Genomic DNA, 17,572 nt, shown 5'->3' on the forward strand with positions numbered 1-17,572 from the left:
GATTCCTCACTTTGAATATTGGCGGGAGAGCCAGGAAGTGGTTACCTGACGGCTGAGGGGCCTTAATGCCAAGGAGACCCAGAAAGAAAGAACAAGAAACCGGGCCTTCTCAGCAGTGGCCCCTCGACTCTGAAACAATCTCCTGTCAGAGATTCGCCTGGCTCCCTCGCTGGGTGTTTTTAAGAGCCAGCTTAAGACCTGGCTCTTTAGGCAGCCCTTCCCTCCTGTCACTACTTGATCTTTACTTCTCTATTTTTATTGTCCTATCTTTAATTTTTCATTTGAGCTTCTTCTTCCCATCTTGAATGATATTATTATTGTTGCTTAAATTGTTAATTGTTTTTATTCTATTTTATTGTAAGCCGCCCAGAGTAGACGTTGTCTAAATGGGCAGGGTGTGTGTAAATAAATAAATAAATAAATAAATAAATAAATAAATAAATAAATAAATAAATAAATAAATAAATAAATAAATAAATAAATAAATAAATAAGCAAGCTGTGTAGTCCCAAGAAAATTTTGTCATCTTTTGGAAAGCTGCATTCACCTTTTGGCCAGTTTTTCTATCTGTATATAATCAGCATGTTTGACTATACCATCAGATTGGGAAGTTTTCTGGGGAAGCATGGTTTCCAAGGATCCCTGCCTTTTATACTGTTGTTTTTCACACAGTAGCAACTCACACACAGTCATGTGATTGTTTCTATATGGCATGGAGAAAGTGGAAAGGGATATTTTTTCTGTCTCTTTCATAGCAGTAGAACTCAGGGTCATCTAGTGACACATTGCATAATTATCAATGTAATTTGGTGCCACTGAGTTTTATGACGACCACATTTTGTCGTTTGAGTCATTAAGAGGGAAATCTCCAGTCTATGATCCTAATCTGGCCCACAAAGATTCCAATGGTTTCCTGATGAAACTCAATTTCCTGGGGGTTCCCCCAACTGAAAACGGACCACAGATGGGGAAAATCCCACTGTTATCTCTGATAAGAAATAACCGCAGGGAGGCCTCCTTCCTCATGTCAGGGGAGGGTCATGTCTTCCAGAAAGATGTTGAATCCCAATCCCAACCCCCACAGCAGTAACACCTCCATTTTGTAAGGGTTTAATTTTCACATTTTTGCTTTTATCCAGTCTATTATTGAGCTCAGGCAGCACTGCTTCCTTAGTGTTAGATAACAAGAAGCAGTAGAGGTGCATGTCATCAGCGTATTCATGGCACCTCACTCAGAAACTTTGAATTACTTTTCCTTGTGGCTTCATGTATAATATGGGGGATAGGAAACAGTCCTGAGGGACACCATGCAGCATAGGCAAAGGAGTCAAACATTGTTCCCCCAACACAAACTTTTAGATGTGCCCTGTAAGAACAGAACAGCTTCAAATGCAACTGTGCAAATTTAGCAGCTTTGGAAACTACATCTTTTAATTATCCTGGTTGCAAATCTGCCTACCTTGTGTGTTCTTCTCCTTATTTTCTCTGTGGTGGAAGTGGAGGAACTGTATTATTTATGCAATCATAGCCAATGTCTCCCCAGTTTATATAGTCTCCAATAATTTCACTCATGCTTTTCTGGCTATGTGACCCTGTGCAAGCACCATGGTAAGAGTTATACCCATTCTTTGTAGTAGCCCAATTTCTCTACTCTTATGCATCACAAGTGAACTTACTTGATACATAGATCTTTATTTCAGAGCGTTCTGAGAGGATAAACCTGCTTCTATAATGTTACATAAAACAGCCAGAAAAAAAATCATATATCAGAGTTCTGCTCTTGAGAGAGAAACTAGCTTAAGGGGCACTTGAACACACTCAAGAAGGTGATGTATCAGGTGTAAAATAGATGCAAGCTCACGACAGAATCTGGTTTAATATCAGCTGCACCTTCTATTTTTCACATAAATTAATCGCTGACTGTCCTTGCTTATCAACTCTGATTTAATAGCAATTGCTGTAGTGAGGCCTCATTACCATAGGTTCATTACTTTTACCCTGATAGCTATACTGCATTAACTAGTAATTAAAATTAAGCTGCACTTGTCAAGCAAATGAATAAATCTATTGTCTTCAGTTCTTGTCATTGTTTGCTTTCAAATCCACAAATGGTCTCATTCATTGTTGCAAATTAGAATGCTGCTGTCTTGCTGTGTTTCTAAGCTGAAGGTTGCTCAAAAGCAGAACACAACCCAGATGGCACTATCTCTGAACTGTAATTTAGCCCTATAAATTATGACAAGTGTATGCTTTTCCTCAAACAGCAATGTCGTCCTTTCTAAAGACTCTGTTTCATGACTGGCTTTTCTGTTTGTATTAAGGATTTTATTTGGAGTTAGCTTTGCATACCAAAGTAAAAGGTTGAGAGTATGAATCAATATTGTATCTTGCTTTTTTTCCATGAATTCAGATATATAACCCTTGCCTGTTCTGACTTATTATCTTGGTTCCCCACTGTGCCTTCTGGGAGAAGAACCATCCTGTGTGGCCTTGGGCGAGCTACAGAGTCCCAGGACACCACCAAAAGAAGGGAGTGGCAAACCACTTCTGAGTATTTTCTATCCAGAAAACTCTGAAAAGGATTGTCATAAGTCAGAATTGAGGCAGCGGCTGGCAGACACAACTTAACGACTAAACAACAAGCAGTAATAGCAGTTGTAGAAGAGATGGGCATGAACTACTGAGCTGGCAGTTCATGCTGGTTCATTTCTTGGCCAAACAGGGTTTGGCAGCTCAGCCATGGTCCCTCTGGTGGGTACACTTGCAGAGGCAGTGCCAAGAGGGAATGGGGCAAGAAATCCAGGGTGCTGCCTCTGAGTGGATGCCTACCGTTGGAGGAGGGGCTAGGAAGCAGCAAAAACCTGTTTGACTGAGGGGCTAGGAAGCAGCAAAAACCTGTTTGACTAGCAAGAATCACTGAGCTGGTGGTTGGCCCATCTCTAAGTATTATTATTCTGATTTATTCTGTAAGGTTTGAGGTCACATTGTGGGTGTTTTGGAGGCCAAGTGCATTCAGTCAATTATTTTTCAACTTACTAGCTGAGATAGGACATGTCTTTTGCCCATGGACACAACCTCTTTGTGACTTCTTTTGCATGAGTTGGAAAAGAAACAAACCAATAAGACTTACATGGTCTAATTATCCAACCACTTCACGTATCTGATGAAGTGGAATATAGTCCATGAGAGGATATTCTATTATAAATTTGTTAATCAAAGTCCTGCTTTAATTATCTCTGGTTTCTTCTGAACCAGGACATTATGGCTAAAAGTTTCAGAAAAAGCCAAAATATTAAACCAAATTAAACCATGGTGATATTATGCTGAGTCATTCCGCAGTTGTTAACTGTGGTTTCCTTGTTCAAACAAAATCAGAAAACATAGTTATCTGAAGACTTACTTATTTGTTGACTCACATAGAATGTTGGCATGAGCAGACAAATGACTCACACATATCTTGGCTTGTTTAACCACAATATAATTATCCAAATTCGTCCATTCTCTTTCTTCTCAGGACTACTGTAGGTTATGATTACTCTTTGAGATGCTTAATAAAACTTGTCTGTGTATCTCTCATTTCAGGAATCCTCACATTGTACTGAACATTGATCTGGCTCCTACAATTCTAGATATTGCTGGTCTGGACATACCACCTGATATGGATGGGAAATCCATTCTAAAACTGCTGGATTCTGAAAGACCTGTCAATAGGTAAGGGTGGAAAATATTCTGAATACAAACCCAAGCATAACCTACAGTCCACACAGTGCTTTAAGCAAAGAGTGTAGTCAAGTAACAGGATGATGGCAGAAGGGAAGAGTTTGAAAACCTTTCTGGCATGTTTCACCTTTTCTTTCAATATATTTGCAATAATACTTCCGTGGTATTTTTACTGGGCCATCCTAATGGCTCCAGAGTCTGGGGGCTCAATAAACACATAGGCACCAGTTTCATTTTTGGATTAAATTAGCCCCACTTTTATTGGTTATAGCTACCAGTAGCTCCTGGTGCTGTTATGGAAGATGAATCCCATATCACCTATTTATTTATTTATTTATTTATTTATTTATTTATTTATTTATTTATTTATTTATTTATTTATTTATTTATTTATTTATTTGTTTGTTTATTTGTTTGTTTGTTTGTTTGTTTGTTTGTTTGTTTATTTGTTTATTCATTCATTCATTCATTCATTCATTCATTCATTCATTCATTTTATTTATACCCCCTCCTATCTGGTCATTTTGACCACTCTAGGTGGCTTACAACATAAAAACATAACAAATAAAAAGAAAAAAATCCCAACTGCCGGCTGATGGTAACCAAGATGACAGGATCTGAGTTATGCGGGTGTGTGCCAGTGTATGGCCCCTACAGGTCGCCAAGGGCAGTAGTGCGTGACAGTGCTTGAACTCACTGCCATCATCTCCTTGAAGGAGATCCACTTGGGAAGGTCTCTCTCTCTCTCCCTCCTTATTATATTCTGTATATAATTAATATATTATATTAAAAATTGACTGAAACCAACTATAGGAGGGAGAACCCTTTAACCAGAATGGCCAGCTGCCCTGTTTGCATCTATTTATATACCTAGCAGCAAAATTTTGTGCAGCAGCAATGGCACAGCGCTCCCTTATAGTCTCCTGAGTTCACAGGTCGACTGGTTTTAACATGAAGGTGGTTTACTATCAAGAGTAGAGAAATGTTGTGGCCCAAACCAAAGGGAGGAAATATTTCTATTTTAACCAAATAATATGTTTTCTGAACTGGTTGTACACTTTTTAAAATTGCATTTTGTGTATTTTAACCACATAATATGTTTTATGAACTGATTTTATATTTTTAAACTGGATTTTGTATATTTTAGCCACAGGATATCTTTTATGAATTGCTTGTATATTTTGAAGTTGCATTTTGTATATTTTAAACATAAATATGTTTTATGAGCTGGTTACCTGACCATGATAAATAAATTCATTGATATATACCTAGCAGGGGGACCAGATTGAAAACTTCACTCTTCCGGTCCTCCTGAAGACTAGGCCTACCTGCCAGCCCTCCCAATTGGTTGAGAGCTGTTGTGCAGGAAAAACAGTCCATGTGATCGCAAGGGAGACCAGGGTGGAGATGGGCAGGGCAAAATGGCATACTGCCCGATCTGCTGTAGCCACTGCCAACCAACACAATCTCCAGGTAAAGCTGGGCCGCTGCTTAAATGTTAATATAACTAATTAGAATACTAGTCCTCTGTGCACATAATGTATTTCTGTTTTCTGAAAAGAATATATTTTAATAATTTTCAGGTCATGAACTTATTATAACATTGTCAGTCAGAAAGTAGATTTTCTACGTTCTTGTACATCCTAGAGCCTTACAGAACAATGACCATTTTAGAAAAGTATACAAACAGGGCTCTCTGGTTCTTCCTGCACATGTACTCCAGTGGTAGGACTCCTGGCTCAGTAAACTAAATCATGTTCTCATTATATATTTTGAGATTTAAATCAGTATTTAAGTGACTAACACTTAATTGCAGTTAAATAGTATGTCTTGAACAAAGGCTCTACGTATATCAGAGATGCATGTGTATTCTAAGTTCTCTGCCCCATATAGGACTTTTTTTATCCCATAAACAAAATTCAAATGAATTCCTTTTAGAACTCAGGAACCTCATTCAAATTTCATATTAAATTTATTTTTCTAGGTTCCATTTGAAAAAGAAAATGAAGGTCTGGAGGGACTCATTCCTGGTAGAGAGAGGGTAAGTGGGTCTGTTCCCTTAATCATTGCAGTCGAATCAAGATGCACATTTCTCAGAAATTATGTTAATTTTGAGTGGGTTGTTTCGTGCTATGTGTGTGAAATTGCTGTAATAATGAAAAATGTTAACTAATGCTTTCATTTTTATTGGTTGGGATTTGTCATTTTCTTTGAAATTGCTGTACAATAATACATAGTTCAGAAAAAAAATCAGGACAATTAATATAGTTGATTAACATAATATCTCAAATAATTGTTTCTTTCAAGCAAGTCCATTTCCTACTTCATGACATAAGCACATTGTAAGAACGTAAGAAGAGCCCTTCTGGATTCTGGAATTCAGAATAAAAAAAAAATATTTTTGGTCTTACAACTCCAATGATTTTGGGAGTTATTTGTGCTTTATGTATTGCCAAGTCATGGTTGACATACTGTGACATTTAAGAGAGTTTTTGCTGTATGTGAGATATTTAAGGAGTGGATTTATAGGTGCTGCCTATAACCACAATTCATGAGTTTTTTGTGACCAAGTGGGAATTTGAACCCAGGTCTTCTAAGTTTGATATTGTACCTACTACACACACACACACACACACACACACACACACACACACACACACACACACACACACACACGCACACACACACACACAGGTTGAGGCAATGTCATGCTACAGGAGCCCAGAATTGCGCGCACACACACACACACACACACACACACACACACACACACACACACACACACACACACACACACACACACACACACACACACACACACACACACAGGTTGAGGCAATGTCATGCTACAGGAGCCCAGAATTGAACTCTGGTCTGAGCAGACACTTGATTGCAGTACTGCAGTTTAACCACTGCACCCCAAGGTTCCTCCAGGTCTTTTGAGTCTGTCATTCTACCCAGTACACCACACTGGTTCTTATAACGGAAGTTACTTTTTTTGTAGACCAAAATAGCCAGTATAATTATGTAGCCAGGCTTAATCTTTTGGTAACAGGCAAAAATTAACGTCAGGCCTCGATGGAAAGACTTCTTTGACCAGGAACCTGCTTTTGTATAAGAAATCTAGGAAGTAAAGTTGAAACCTTACAAGTTCACTAAAAGTAGAGCAGACAGTGCCCTCTCCTATGGACAAAAATCATTTGAAACTGTGGATGTAGTTTTACTAGAAGTACATTTTAATTGATTTTTTTTCCATTTCAGCAAACTGTTGCACAAACGAGAAAATGAGAAAATGGATGGTCAAGAAGAAAATTTCCTGCCCAAATACCAGCGAGTAAAAGATCTCTGCCAGCGAGCTGAGTATCAGACTGCTTGTGAACAACTTGGGCAGGTGAGGAATCATTTAGATCTCAAGCATAAGTGACTGTAGCGGCATTGTGATGTGATAAACTGGTAGAACATGGGCATGGCTCCCATGTTACCCATCTTCCAGTGATAAGGTGTTTTTAAAGTTTGCTTTCCCTTCAGCTCTTCCAGCGGCAACAGAGGCAGCAAATGTAGTACCTATGGCAAAAAGAGGGTGACATTTTCCTTGGAAATATGATCAAACAATAGGTTTCTTTCTTCCATTTATTTCTCAAGTACATTTCTTTCATATTCTGTTCCTCTTCAAAAAGTGCCAGTGTGTCAAAATAAGTTCCTAAAATCAGCTGTTGCCGTATGTTTTTAAAAGGTCTTCCATAAACTCTCTGTGAAACTCTTAACACTGCCTGACTGTTCTGCTAGCATATATTGACGTTGATGGTATGTCAAAGAAATGAGTCCTGTTAAGGACTAACAAATTTATTGTACCATGCTTTTGTAGACTTAGAATCATAGAATTGTTGGAAAGGACCCTAAGAGTCCTTGTGGCCAACTCCCTGACAAAGCAGGTAAAGTATCCCTGGCAGATTGCCATCCAGATCTCTGTTTGAAAAAATGCAAACACTTGTCAAGCAAATGAAAGAGAGAGAGAGACTGAATGATTTCGTAGTCCCCTTAGTTCCCCTAAATGTAGCTCACCTGGCCTGCAAACTTCAATACATTAAGAGTAGATAGGTGTTTTTCCACCTCCTGTTTAGTTATTTTGAGCAGCAGCATCTCTGTCTAGTCTACGAATGCTTGATAATTGGAGCTACGAAAGCATTCTGGCAAGATCTGGAGGATCAGAAGCAGAGTTTGGGGACTTGTTTGGTTGCTTCTGTTGAGTGTGTGTTGGCCAGAGGATGGACTTTGTGACTGTTGGTGTGTTGGTGATGGTGATTGGGCACAGTTTGGGGCATTTCTTCCTTTATTGTTGGATTGGCTAGACCAGTCAAATTCCATGTGTGAGACAGCTTGATTGCCCAGTAAAAGTACCCTAGTTATAAGAGAGTGGCATTCTCATGTTGCCATAATATTCAGTTTTGCTTTTAGGCCTTTCACTTTCATTTTTTGCAACTATTTTTTTCCACCGATATCCATCCTGATGCTTTAAGTTGCTTCTCCTTAAATGGTTACTTTAGCCCCACTTCCCTTGAACATTGCAGGCTATTTAAGGAAAGCATCCTTCCATTTAGCATTACACATGCCCTCTTGCCCATTGTTTTCCCTTTATCTTTCAAGGATAATAAAATGTTTCTATGATGTCCATGGAAAGTGAATAGCTAGCCATTACTCTAGTAGGCTTACTGCTGGCAAAGAAAAGATAAAAGCACTTGTCATCTTCATGTTTGTTGACAAGGAATGAAAGAATTGTTTGGGATATTTCACTGTGAATTAGATTGGGCACTCCAGCTTTGGATGAAATGGAACAGCAAAGACATCAAGAGAGACCTGCATCAATCAAGTTGATTACAGTCTGGGCTGATTTCCAAATGGTGACCCTTCCCACCATACCTCAAGTTACTCTCTTACACCTGTTGTTATGTCTAGACAAGAATTGTCACCATATGTAGGAAAAATGTGTCTGAAGGCTAATATTGCTGTTAACTGTATAAGTGAACTGGTTTCTCCACAGGTGATGGCTTTTTAAAACTGTATATCATAGCTCTCTTTAAGGACACTGATTATTTAGATATCTCATTTATGGCTACAAACATGTACACCCTATACAATTTGTTTATATACACATAAGAACTTCGGAAGCAGCCTTTCTGCTGAGAAAACCCTTGGTCTCTCTCTCGTCACAAAAAATAAAAACATTCACCAACCCTAGCACTAACAGATTTCACAGACAGTCCCAGATGTAGAACTCATGCTTTCCAAGCAAATATTCTCAGGTTCATTAAAAGATTAAAAGATGAAGTAGCAGATGATGGGAAAGGCTTGTGGTTGAAACCTTGAAGAGCCAGAACCCCCAGTACTTGCCCGGATGGTCACATGGACTGCATCCAAAGAGAGGCTCCTACACAACCAATCAAAATGCACTGTGCATCTATTCCATCTGAATTTTTAGACTACATCTCGAACGATCCCCCAACAAGTATGGCCATTTTAGAGACTGTGGTCCAAAAGAGTAACTTCTCCATGCTCTTCATTCCCCTCCTTTTCTGTGAAAGAACTAGTAACTGAAATAGTACAGATCCAAGTAGAAGATAACAACAGTTGGCTTTCCCATAAAGCTTCTTGTTTTAGGTGGTTGTCATCTAATTTGATAAAAGGTAGCTTTTTGGGTTGCAGTGGCCCAGGCCATCACGTTCTGCGGGGGGGGGGGGACGTTGAGCCTTGTGGTGGCAGTTTTCTGCCTTCTGATCCCACTGGGGAATGGACTGCTATCAATAATACTGAAATACAGTAATAGTGATAAAGTTGAATCAGTTGGTCATGTTCTCCTTTTCTGTACTTGTTATCGGGATCTTCATATGGAGCTTTTATCGCCTATTATCTGTAAATCTCCCAGGAGATCAGAGGAGGATTATGTGCAGCGGTTACTATCTGACAATACCCCTTACATTACGAGACAAGTGGCCAAATTCTGGGCAGCAGCAATGGTTATTCCTAATCAAATGTTTGGTTAGGTGATTTTAGATGGATATGTTTTTTATATAACTCTGTCTGAGGTTTTACTTATATTAAGGATACATGATGTTATTAACTGGAAAGAAGAGGTTGTTTTATCATGTTTTAATGGAATTTTATTACTCTGACTGACTTTACCAAACTATAATTATATGTATCTACTTTATATTGATTTGGTTTTACTGGTCTTTGACCATAATAAAGTATTCATTCAGTATTTGAGGGAGGAATCAAAATAGAGAGTGACAGTATAGCCACTTTTGTTTTGTTTTTTGATGGAGTTGGAAGGTTTGGGGGCTTTTTACATAGTACAGTACTTGCAAAGCTGCTTTTCCTGGATGCTTCCAGTATTAGAAAATGGTGGGTTTTTTTAAATTATGTATGGTGGGGATCTGGAAGTCTTAAAATAAGCTGCTAGGGGTTGTTCTGTTCTGATATTCCTATGCTACCTTAGAGATGGAGTTCTTTGAACATTTGTCAAGGAGGAGACAGAAAGCTGGTAAGGATTTTGAAGGATTAGAAAATATGTTTCCTATAGTGAGACTTCACAGAGAAATGCTGCAGGATGGGTCTTTAAAACAAACTCTGCACAGTACCGAAGTGATGGGTTGTGTATTGCCCTGTGCTAACATGAACTGAAGAGGAGGTCTAGCAATGCCAGCATGTTCTAATGTACAGTACAGCATGTTCTGTAATTTTACAACAGGAATTTCTTTTTTTTTCCCTATTCATTCCTTAGACTCAACAAAAAAAGGAACTCAATACCAATAAGTTTCAAGGCAGCTTAGAAATAATAATGATTATATTAACAATAACAGCAAAATTATTTAGCAGCACACTGTCAGAATGTCTCTTTGGCTTCAGTTTTAGTTTCTCATTCTCACTGAGGAAACCCATACATGTCTGTTGTTGTTATGTGCCATCAAATCACATCTAAGTTATGGTGACTCCATTAGAGTTTTCAAGATATGTAAGATATTTAAGGAGTGATTTTACAAATGCTATCTGCATTGAGTTTCTAGGCCATCTGGGGAAACCAGATCCCATATGTTAGCCAATTACTCGAAACTCTCTACCTGGACACCATAAATATCTATTCAGAAGTAATTCACACTGAATTCAGTGAATTCATTTTACCATACTCCCCCTGATAGATCAGATTCAGAGCCTGGTACAGAAGTAAAAGAGTAAACTTTGAAGATAAATCAGTCCAGTGAGAATGTTGAATAATTATAGCCTGTGTCATGACTAAATTTAGGAGAGTGTAATTTTCAAGGAGGTATTTAAGTCACAGGTGGGGAACCATGGACCTTCCAGATGTTCTGTATTTTTCTTCTCCTGTTTTATTTTTCACCACCATTGGCCATGCCGAATATGGTTTATGGGAACTAAAGTCCAAAGCAACTGGAGGGCAAAAGATTTCTCTATATGTAATATAAGATATCACTTTAATTTTAATGGGAAGTCTAGCTCACTTCATGGAATGGCCTCCCCCATGAAGCTAGACTGGCTCTCCTCTCTTTCCAATGGCAGTTGGAAAAAAGTTGGGTTATTTTTTGTTTAGTTACATCAGGCTTTTAATGTTTACTATCTAATTTTAACATAGCTAGTTACCCTACACTTGCTGCCAAGATATCTTTTTAATTTGTTTTTAAATGCTTTTATATTTCTTAATTTGTTTTTGCATGATGACTTTAATATTTCCATGTGTAGTTGTTTTAATTGGTTTTTGTATATTGGTTTAATTCTGTCTGTGAGCTGCATTATTCCTACTGCTGGGGGGAAAGGTGGCATAGAAATGCAGTCACTCACTCACTCACTCACTCACTCACTCACTCACTCACTGAATAGAAATGTCTCAGCAATTTAATATGTCGCTGTGGAACCAAAGTCCAGGGATTCAATTCCCTACTGTTTCACAAGCTGTGCAGTGCCAGAGCTCCTCCAGAAAAAGGGAATACTAAGCCACTCCTGAGAATGTTATACCTAGAAAAATCTGAGAAGATTCACTATAAGTCAGAATCGACTCTTCTTCTCTTCCTTCTTCAAAAATGCCAGGCATATTCAATCAAAATTATAAAAAACATTGACTGGTATTATGTGACAGATACAAGTTTTAACCAAAAACCTAAGTGTCTGTTGAATATTGGCACAGTACGTATGCTGTTCCTAATATTGCAATTTTTGTAGCTCTGATGATGTAATTTCTGAGATTTACAACTGCTTATAATATTGTGTAAAATTCCTTGATATTGTTCCCAAAGCCCCAATGAGTACAGGGACCACTGGAGTGTGTTTCATCCACAAGCAAGATGTTTTGATTGCCAGGTCACTGTACTTTGTTAGTTATTCCAGTTCTTTTATCTTCAATTCTGGCATACCCTGGAATTGCAATGTAAATTATCCAGACATTTTTTTTGTTCTGTTACTACCATATCTGGTATGTTATGTTCAAGGTGTCTATCAGTTTGATCTGGAAATCCCACAGGATCTTGACTTCCTCATTTTCTGACACCTTCTCTACCAGATTTTCCCATAGGTTTTTGGAGGCTGGCAAATGATATTTTTTCTATAATGACCAGTGCACTAATTTTACCACTCTGACATGTCTAATTTTGTAATCTCTGCAATCTTTGGACATTAATTGATGAGGAGTGTCACCGTTTCATCTTTTTCTTGGCAGAGTTGACATTTGCTGTTAGCACTAATTCCTTGAATCGTAGCTTTCATCAAATTGGTTTGAAGTGCTTGTTCTTGTACAGCAAAAATCAAGCCTTTGGTTTCTTTCTTAAGGGTCCCCAGTTTTAGCCATGCCCATGTCAAATTATGATAATGCTTTCCTTCAATATTTCTCAGGTGTTGTCCATGTAGTGGTATATTTTTCCAGCTGCTTAATTTCTTTTCAAATTGTTGTTTCTTATATTGAGCCTTTGTTTCTGTTTTCAAAATATTTTCTGTTTTCATGGCCTTAAGTAATTTTTCTCTACTTGTACTTATATAATCATTTAGGCTTCTTTTTCTTCTTTACTACCTACTGTATTTGCAGTAATCCACCAACTCCAATTTCTCATGGTAAATATAATCTGTCTACATCACTTTTTTGCATGTTCATTAGTTTCTGTGTTTTTCGATCCAATTCTTCTAATTCATTTTGAGTCTAATATATTATTCCAGCTGGGTATCTAATTACTGGAACTGCCCATGTGTTTATGGCTTTGATTGTATTTACACCATTTAATTTTGATTTTAAGATCTTCTGCAGTCTTTTGATATGTTCTCTTTTAACTTTTGTGTGCAGGATATTATCTGCTTCTAGTATTCCAAGGTATTTAAAATTTGCATCACTTGATAGTGATTTTATAATATTGCCATTTTTTAAAATTCTATTCAATCTAGCTCTTGGATCCTGCCATGGTATATAGACATAACTGCACATTTGTTAATTCCAATTTCATTTGAGTATCTTTGCTAAATATTTGCACTGTGTTTAGCAGTGATTCTATCTCTGTGGAACTTTTTGCATATAGTTTTAGGTCATCCATGTATAACAGTTGATTGATTTTTTTCCCTGCTTGCTTTGAAATATAGTAGCCCAATCCAGTTTTATTTACAATTATTATCATAGGGATTAGTGAGATGTTTGAATTGAATTGAATTTATTTATTATGGTCGGGTGACCAGCTCATAAAACATATTTATGGCTAAAATATACAAAATGCAGTTTAAAAATATACAACCAAGTCATAAAACATTATGTGGTTAAAATATAAAACATGCAATTAAAAAAAGTGTACATCCAGTTCGTAAAACGTTATTATATGGTTAAAATATATAAATGTAATTTAAAAAGTGTAGAACAAATAATTGTGTACTGGTTGTAAAATATGTGGAGAATCAAATACAGCATTTTTATAGCTATCCTTTAAACCAGTGGTCCTCAACCTTGGGCCTCCAGATGTTCTCAGACTTCAACTCCCAGAAATCCTGGCCAGCAGAGATGGTGGTGAAGGCTTCTGGGAGTTGTAGTCCAAGAACATCTGGAGGCCCAAGGTTGGGGACCACTGCTTTAAACCATTGGGTCGTCTAGGGCAAACTGGTTTGGACAGGGTCTTTGGGTTTGTAGTGAGATGTTAAACAGTGGTGACAAAGAATCCCCTTGAAATATTCTTATTTTGATGCTAACTTCACCAATTTCTTCACTATAGGCCATTAAAACAGTTTTTCATTTTTCAATATTTTTCTTAAGTAACTTCAGAGTATTTTTACTACTCCCCCCAAAATTTAGGCAGGTGTTAATCCAGCTGTGTGGCATTGAGTCTAATGCCTTTTTATAGTCTATCAAGGCTATGTTAATATTTGTTTTTCATCTTTTTGCATTCTTTATTATCTTTTTATCAATACACAGCTAGTATTTTGGGCTTCTTGACTTTTTAAAGTTCCCCTTCTGTTCAGTTGGGTATACAGAGGAGTTGTTGTTGTTGTTGTTGTTGAATCCTAAGACTGTTTAGCTTGCCCATGGCTACAGACGATCCCAGAATGCCCCCAGAAGGCAATGATAAACCATTTCTTAGTACTCTCTACTGTACTTAGAAACCCTGAAAAGAGTTGTATTTAATCAGAATTGACTTGATGGCACACAATTAATTAATGTTAATTAATTAATGCTAATGTTAAATGTTATTTAATGTTAAGTGCCAGATAACAATCAATAGCATTTCACCTTTTAACATTTTAAAATAGCCTTTTCAGTTATTACAGATTCTTGCTGCAGCTCTAATTGAACCTAATATGTAAAACTGTTGATTGATTCTTTGAGAAATCCATGGTATTCACCATATGCCTTGTGATGGGCCCACTCTCTGAGACCTTATTAATGGATATTTCAGGATTCTGCACTTACCTTCAACGTGGGGGAAATTCATGAGAAGTGGCTTGAGTCTGGGATTTATCCCATTAGCCTCCAGTGGCGTGTTTTTAATGCTGCCATGATCCCCCTTGTACTCAGAGCATGGAGAAGACTCTTAACACGCTCTCAGATTTATATGGTAGTCATGGATGAAATGGCTAGGCACGAGATTCAAAACCTGAGTTCTTCTAAAAGCAACCTCCAGACCAAAGGTCTTTTAAAAGTTAGTTGAAAAAGAGTAAAATGCAGATTAAAGAATAAGCTTGGTTTAAAGGCAAGAAACAAAAAAGTTGCAAAGTAATGAAACAGTTGCTAAACAGCAAACAGGCTTTTGAATTGTGGCAAAGAAAATACATACAAGAAAATAAATGGTTAATCTGACACGTTTCAGGCTCAGTTTCCCCATGTCTCTCCTTTTGCACTGACTTCCTAACAGTTACAAACAGTTAAAACAAACCAACTCTGAGTGCTCACTGGAAGGACAGATCCTGAAGCTGAGGCTCCAATACTTTGGCCATCTCATGAGAAGAGAAGACTCCCTGGAAAAGACCCTGATGTTGGGAAACTGTGAAGGCGGGAGTAGAAGGGGACGACAGAGGACGGGATGGTTGGGCAGTGTCATCGAAGCTACCAACACCAATTTGATGAAACTCCAGGAGGCAGTGGAAGACAGGAGGGCCTGGCGTGCTCTGGTCTATGGGGTCACAAAGAGTTGGACACGACTTAACAATTAAACAATAACAACACAGAAGTATATGTAACATAAATAGCAAAAACATAGTATAAAAGCTTAATGGCACAACCAACTTTTGAAGAGAGGCAAGGCATTCAACAAGGCTTGACGTGAAAGGCCTCCCTGACTAGTAGTGTTTTTAACCGCCTCCTAAATGAATACAGGGAGGGGGTCAGGTGTAGCTTCTATGGGAGTTAATTCCATAATGTAGGTGCCACTGCCAAGAAGGCCCTACCTCTAGCAGCTTATTTTTGGGCCTCTCAGAGTAGCTACATGAAAGAGCCTGGCCTGAGAAGCTCTGGTGGGTCAGGCAGATGACACTGAGGAAAGACATTCTGATAGGTAATATGGGTCCAAACCATGAAGGGCTTTTTTATATGTGAGTGCCAGAACCTTGAATCTGATCTGGAACACAACAGGGAAGCAGTGAAGGTTCTACATAGGACAAACGTCATGTTAAATCTCTCTCACACATGTCTGAGGAAGTGGATTTTATCCATGAAAATTCACATTAAAATATAACTCTTAGGCTTTAACATGCCACAATGTTTTTGTCCTTTTTATTTGTTCTTTTATTTTATTTTTATTTTGGTTTTACCTGTAATGCTTGCACAAACTAACAGGACTGCCTTTTCTACATTTACCCTGTTTGTCAGGGGCTTCCTTTCATTTCATTTGGCCATCTACATATCAGAGCCACATTTTATAGCATTGCAGCCAGCCTGACTGAAGCTAACTTCTCATCTTTGATATGCATGTTTCTTTGAACTCTGTTGTTCCCACGGGAAACTACTCTTAGCCAAGGCACACCTTGCTACAGGAAATCAGAAATTAAATCATAAAATCAATGTACATTATGCTTGTTTCTCTATATGCTTTTCCAAGGGCTGCCTGTAGTTGCAAATGAATTTAGGCTTTTACCAGAGGGTTTCATTTCACCACCAAGTGGTTTATTAAAAAAGGAATGAAACATTATTTTATTTTATTTTATTTTATCTTATTTGAATCACAGAGAATAAGATCAAAACTGCCCTTAAGGATAAGTGACTTACTCAAAATGTACTAAATAATTCTTTATGCTCTCCCTTCTATCTTAAATGTATTGTTCACTGTGATTTGGAGGTGTGCTGTTTGGGTTGCTTTGGGGAAAACAGGAGAGCAGAAAAGAGGCTTATGGCACTTTAAAGGCAAGTGAAGTCTGTATGACTCTCAGTTCCTAATTTGTAGGATGTGTTGTTCTGATCCTAGTAGGCATATAAAGTTATGTGAAAAAGAAAGTACTGGAGGGCCCCCATATCCACTGGGGATTGGTTCCACGCTCCTCATGGCTTGGAAAACTATGGATACTGAAAATCATGGATAATAGCAAATACCATATATATATTTCCCCTTTTACCATGAGATTGATCAATCTATCTCATGGTAAAGGGAAAAAACTAGGCAAAAATATTTCACATGTATTACCAGAACTGGCAGCAAGAAGGCACCAGAACTCATGCTATGTATTCTTCACTAACAAGTATTCATAGTCCAGTCTCTGGCTCCCTCTAGTGGCCAGTTCTGGTAATGCATGTGAAAACAGTTTTTTTGGGGGGGGTGGTTTTAATATTTTTAATAACTTCACTGTGAATAAGTGAATCAGTTGATACTGATCATGTGTATAAGGGGATCCTACTGTACACCCTCTTTGAATTGTATGGTTTTATGTATCAGGTCATAATAAAATTCATCTGGTCCTTAGCAGATCTGAAAATTAGGTAAATACAACCTGAGATGAACAACAACAAATGACATATTACACCGTGTCATGAGGTTGTATTTACCTAATTTTCAGATCTGCTAAAGGCCAGATTATTTTTATTATGTCTTGATAGATCATAAACTTATGACCAGTTAGTCTTGGTATTCAGTGATACAGTCCTTTCCAAGATCTTAAAAGACAACAATCAGAACCAAATGTTTTGGCTGTAAATATAGGATTTCCAATGCTGCATTTTCCTCTTGTTTGAGAAGTGAAATGGGGAAGGTTAAAGAGAAAAGTGATGAGCCTTTTGTGTATTGGCGCACACAGTCCTGACATTCTTCCTCAATTGACTTGAAAGTCTGATCTTAGGGCCAAGGTGGAGAAAAAGAACTTGTACAGCAGACACAGACACGGAGCTAGGAATTTTGTG

The 17,572-nt window shown here is 37.9% G+C and overlaps 1 protein-coding gene across 9 annotated transcripts in view; it reads left to right on the forward strand.

Moving 5' to 3' along the window:
- The window catches only part of SULF2 (sulfatase 2), a 336,643-nt gene that overhangs the window by 279,856 nt on the left and 39,215 nt on the right, over positions 1-17,572 (forward strand). For all 9 annotated transcript variants that reach the window (XM_078392669.1, XM_020779453.3, XM_078392670.1 and 6 more), the window contains 3 exons: positions 3,583-3,711; positions 5,705-5,761; positions 6,982-7,111. In XM_078392669.1, coding sequence (XP_078248795.1) covers positions 3,583-3,711; positions 5,705-5,761; positions 6,982-7,111 — 316 coding nt within the window. The remainder of the gene's footprint in view (positions 1-3,582; positions 3,712-5,704; positions 5,762-6,981; positions 7,112-17,572) is intronic.

Source organism: Pogona vitticeps, chromosome 4, assembly GCF_051106095.1.
Source record: "Pogona vitticeps strain Pit_001003342236 chromosome 4, PviZW2.1, whole genome shotgun sequence".
NCBI classification, from domain to species: Eukaryota; Metazoa; Chordata; class Lepidosauria; order Squamata; family Agamidae; genus Pogona; species Pogona vitticeps.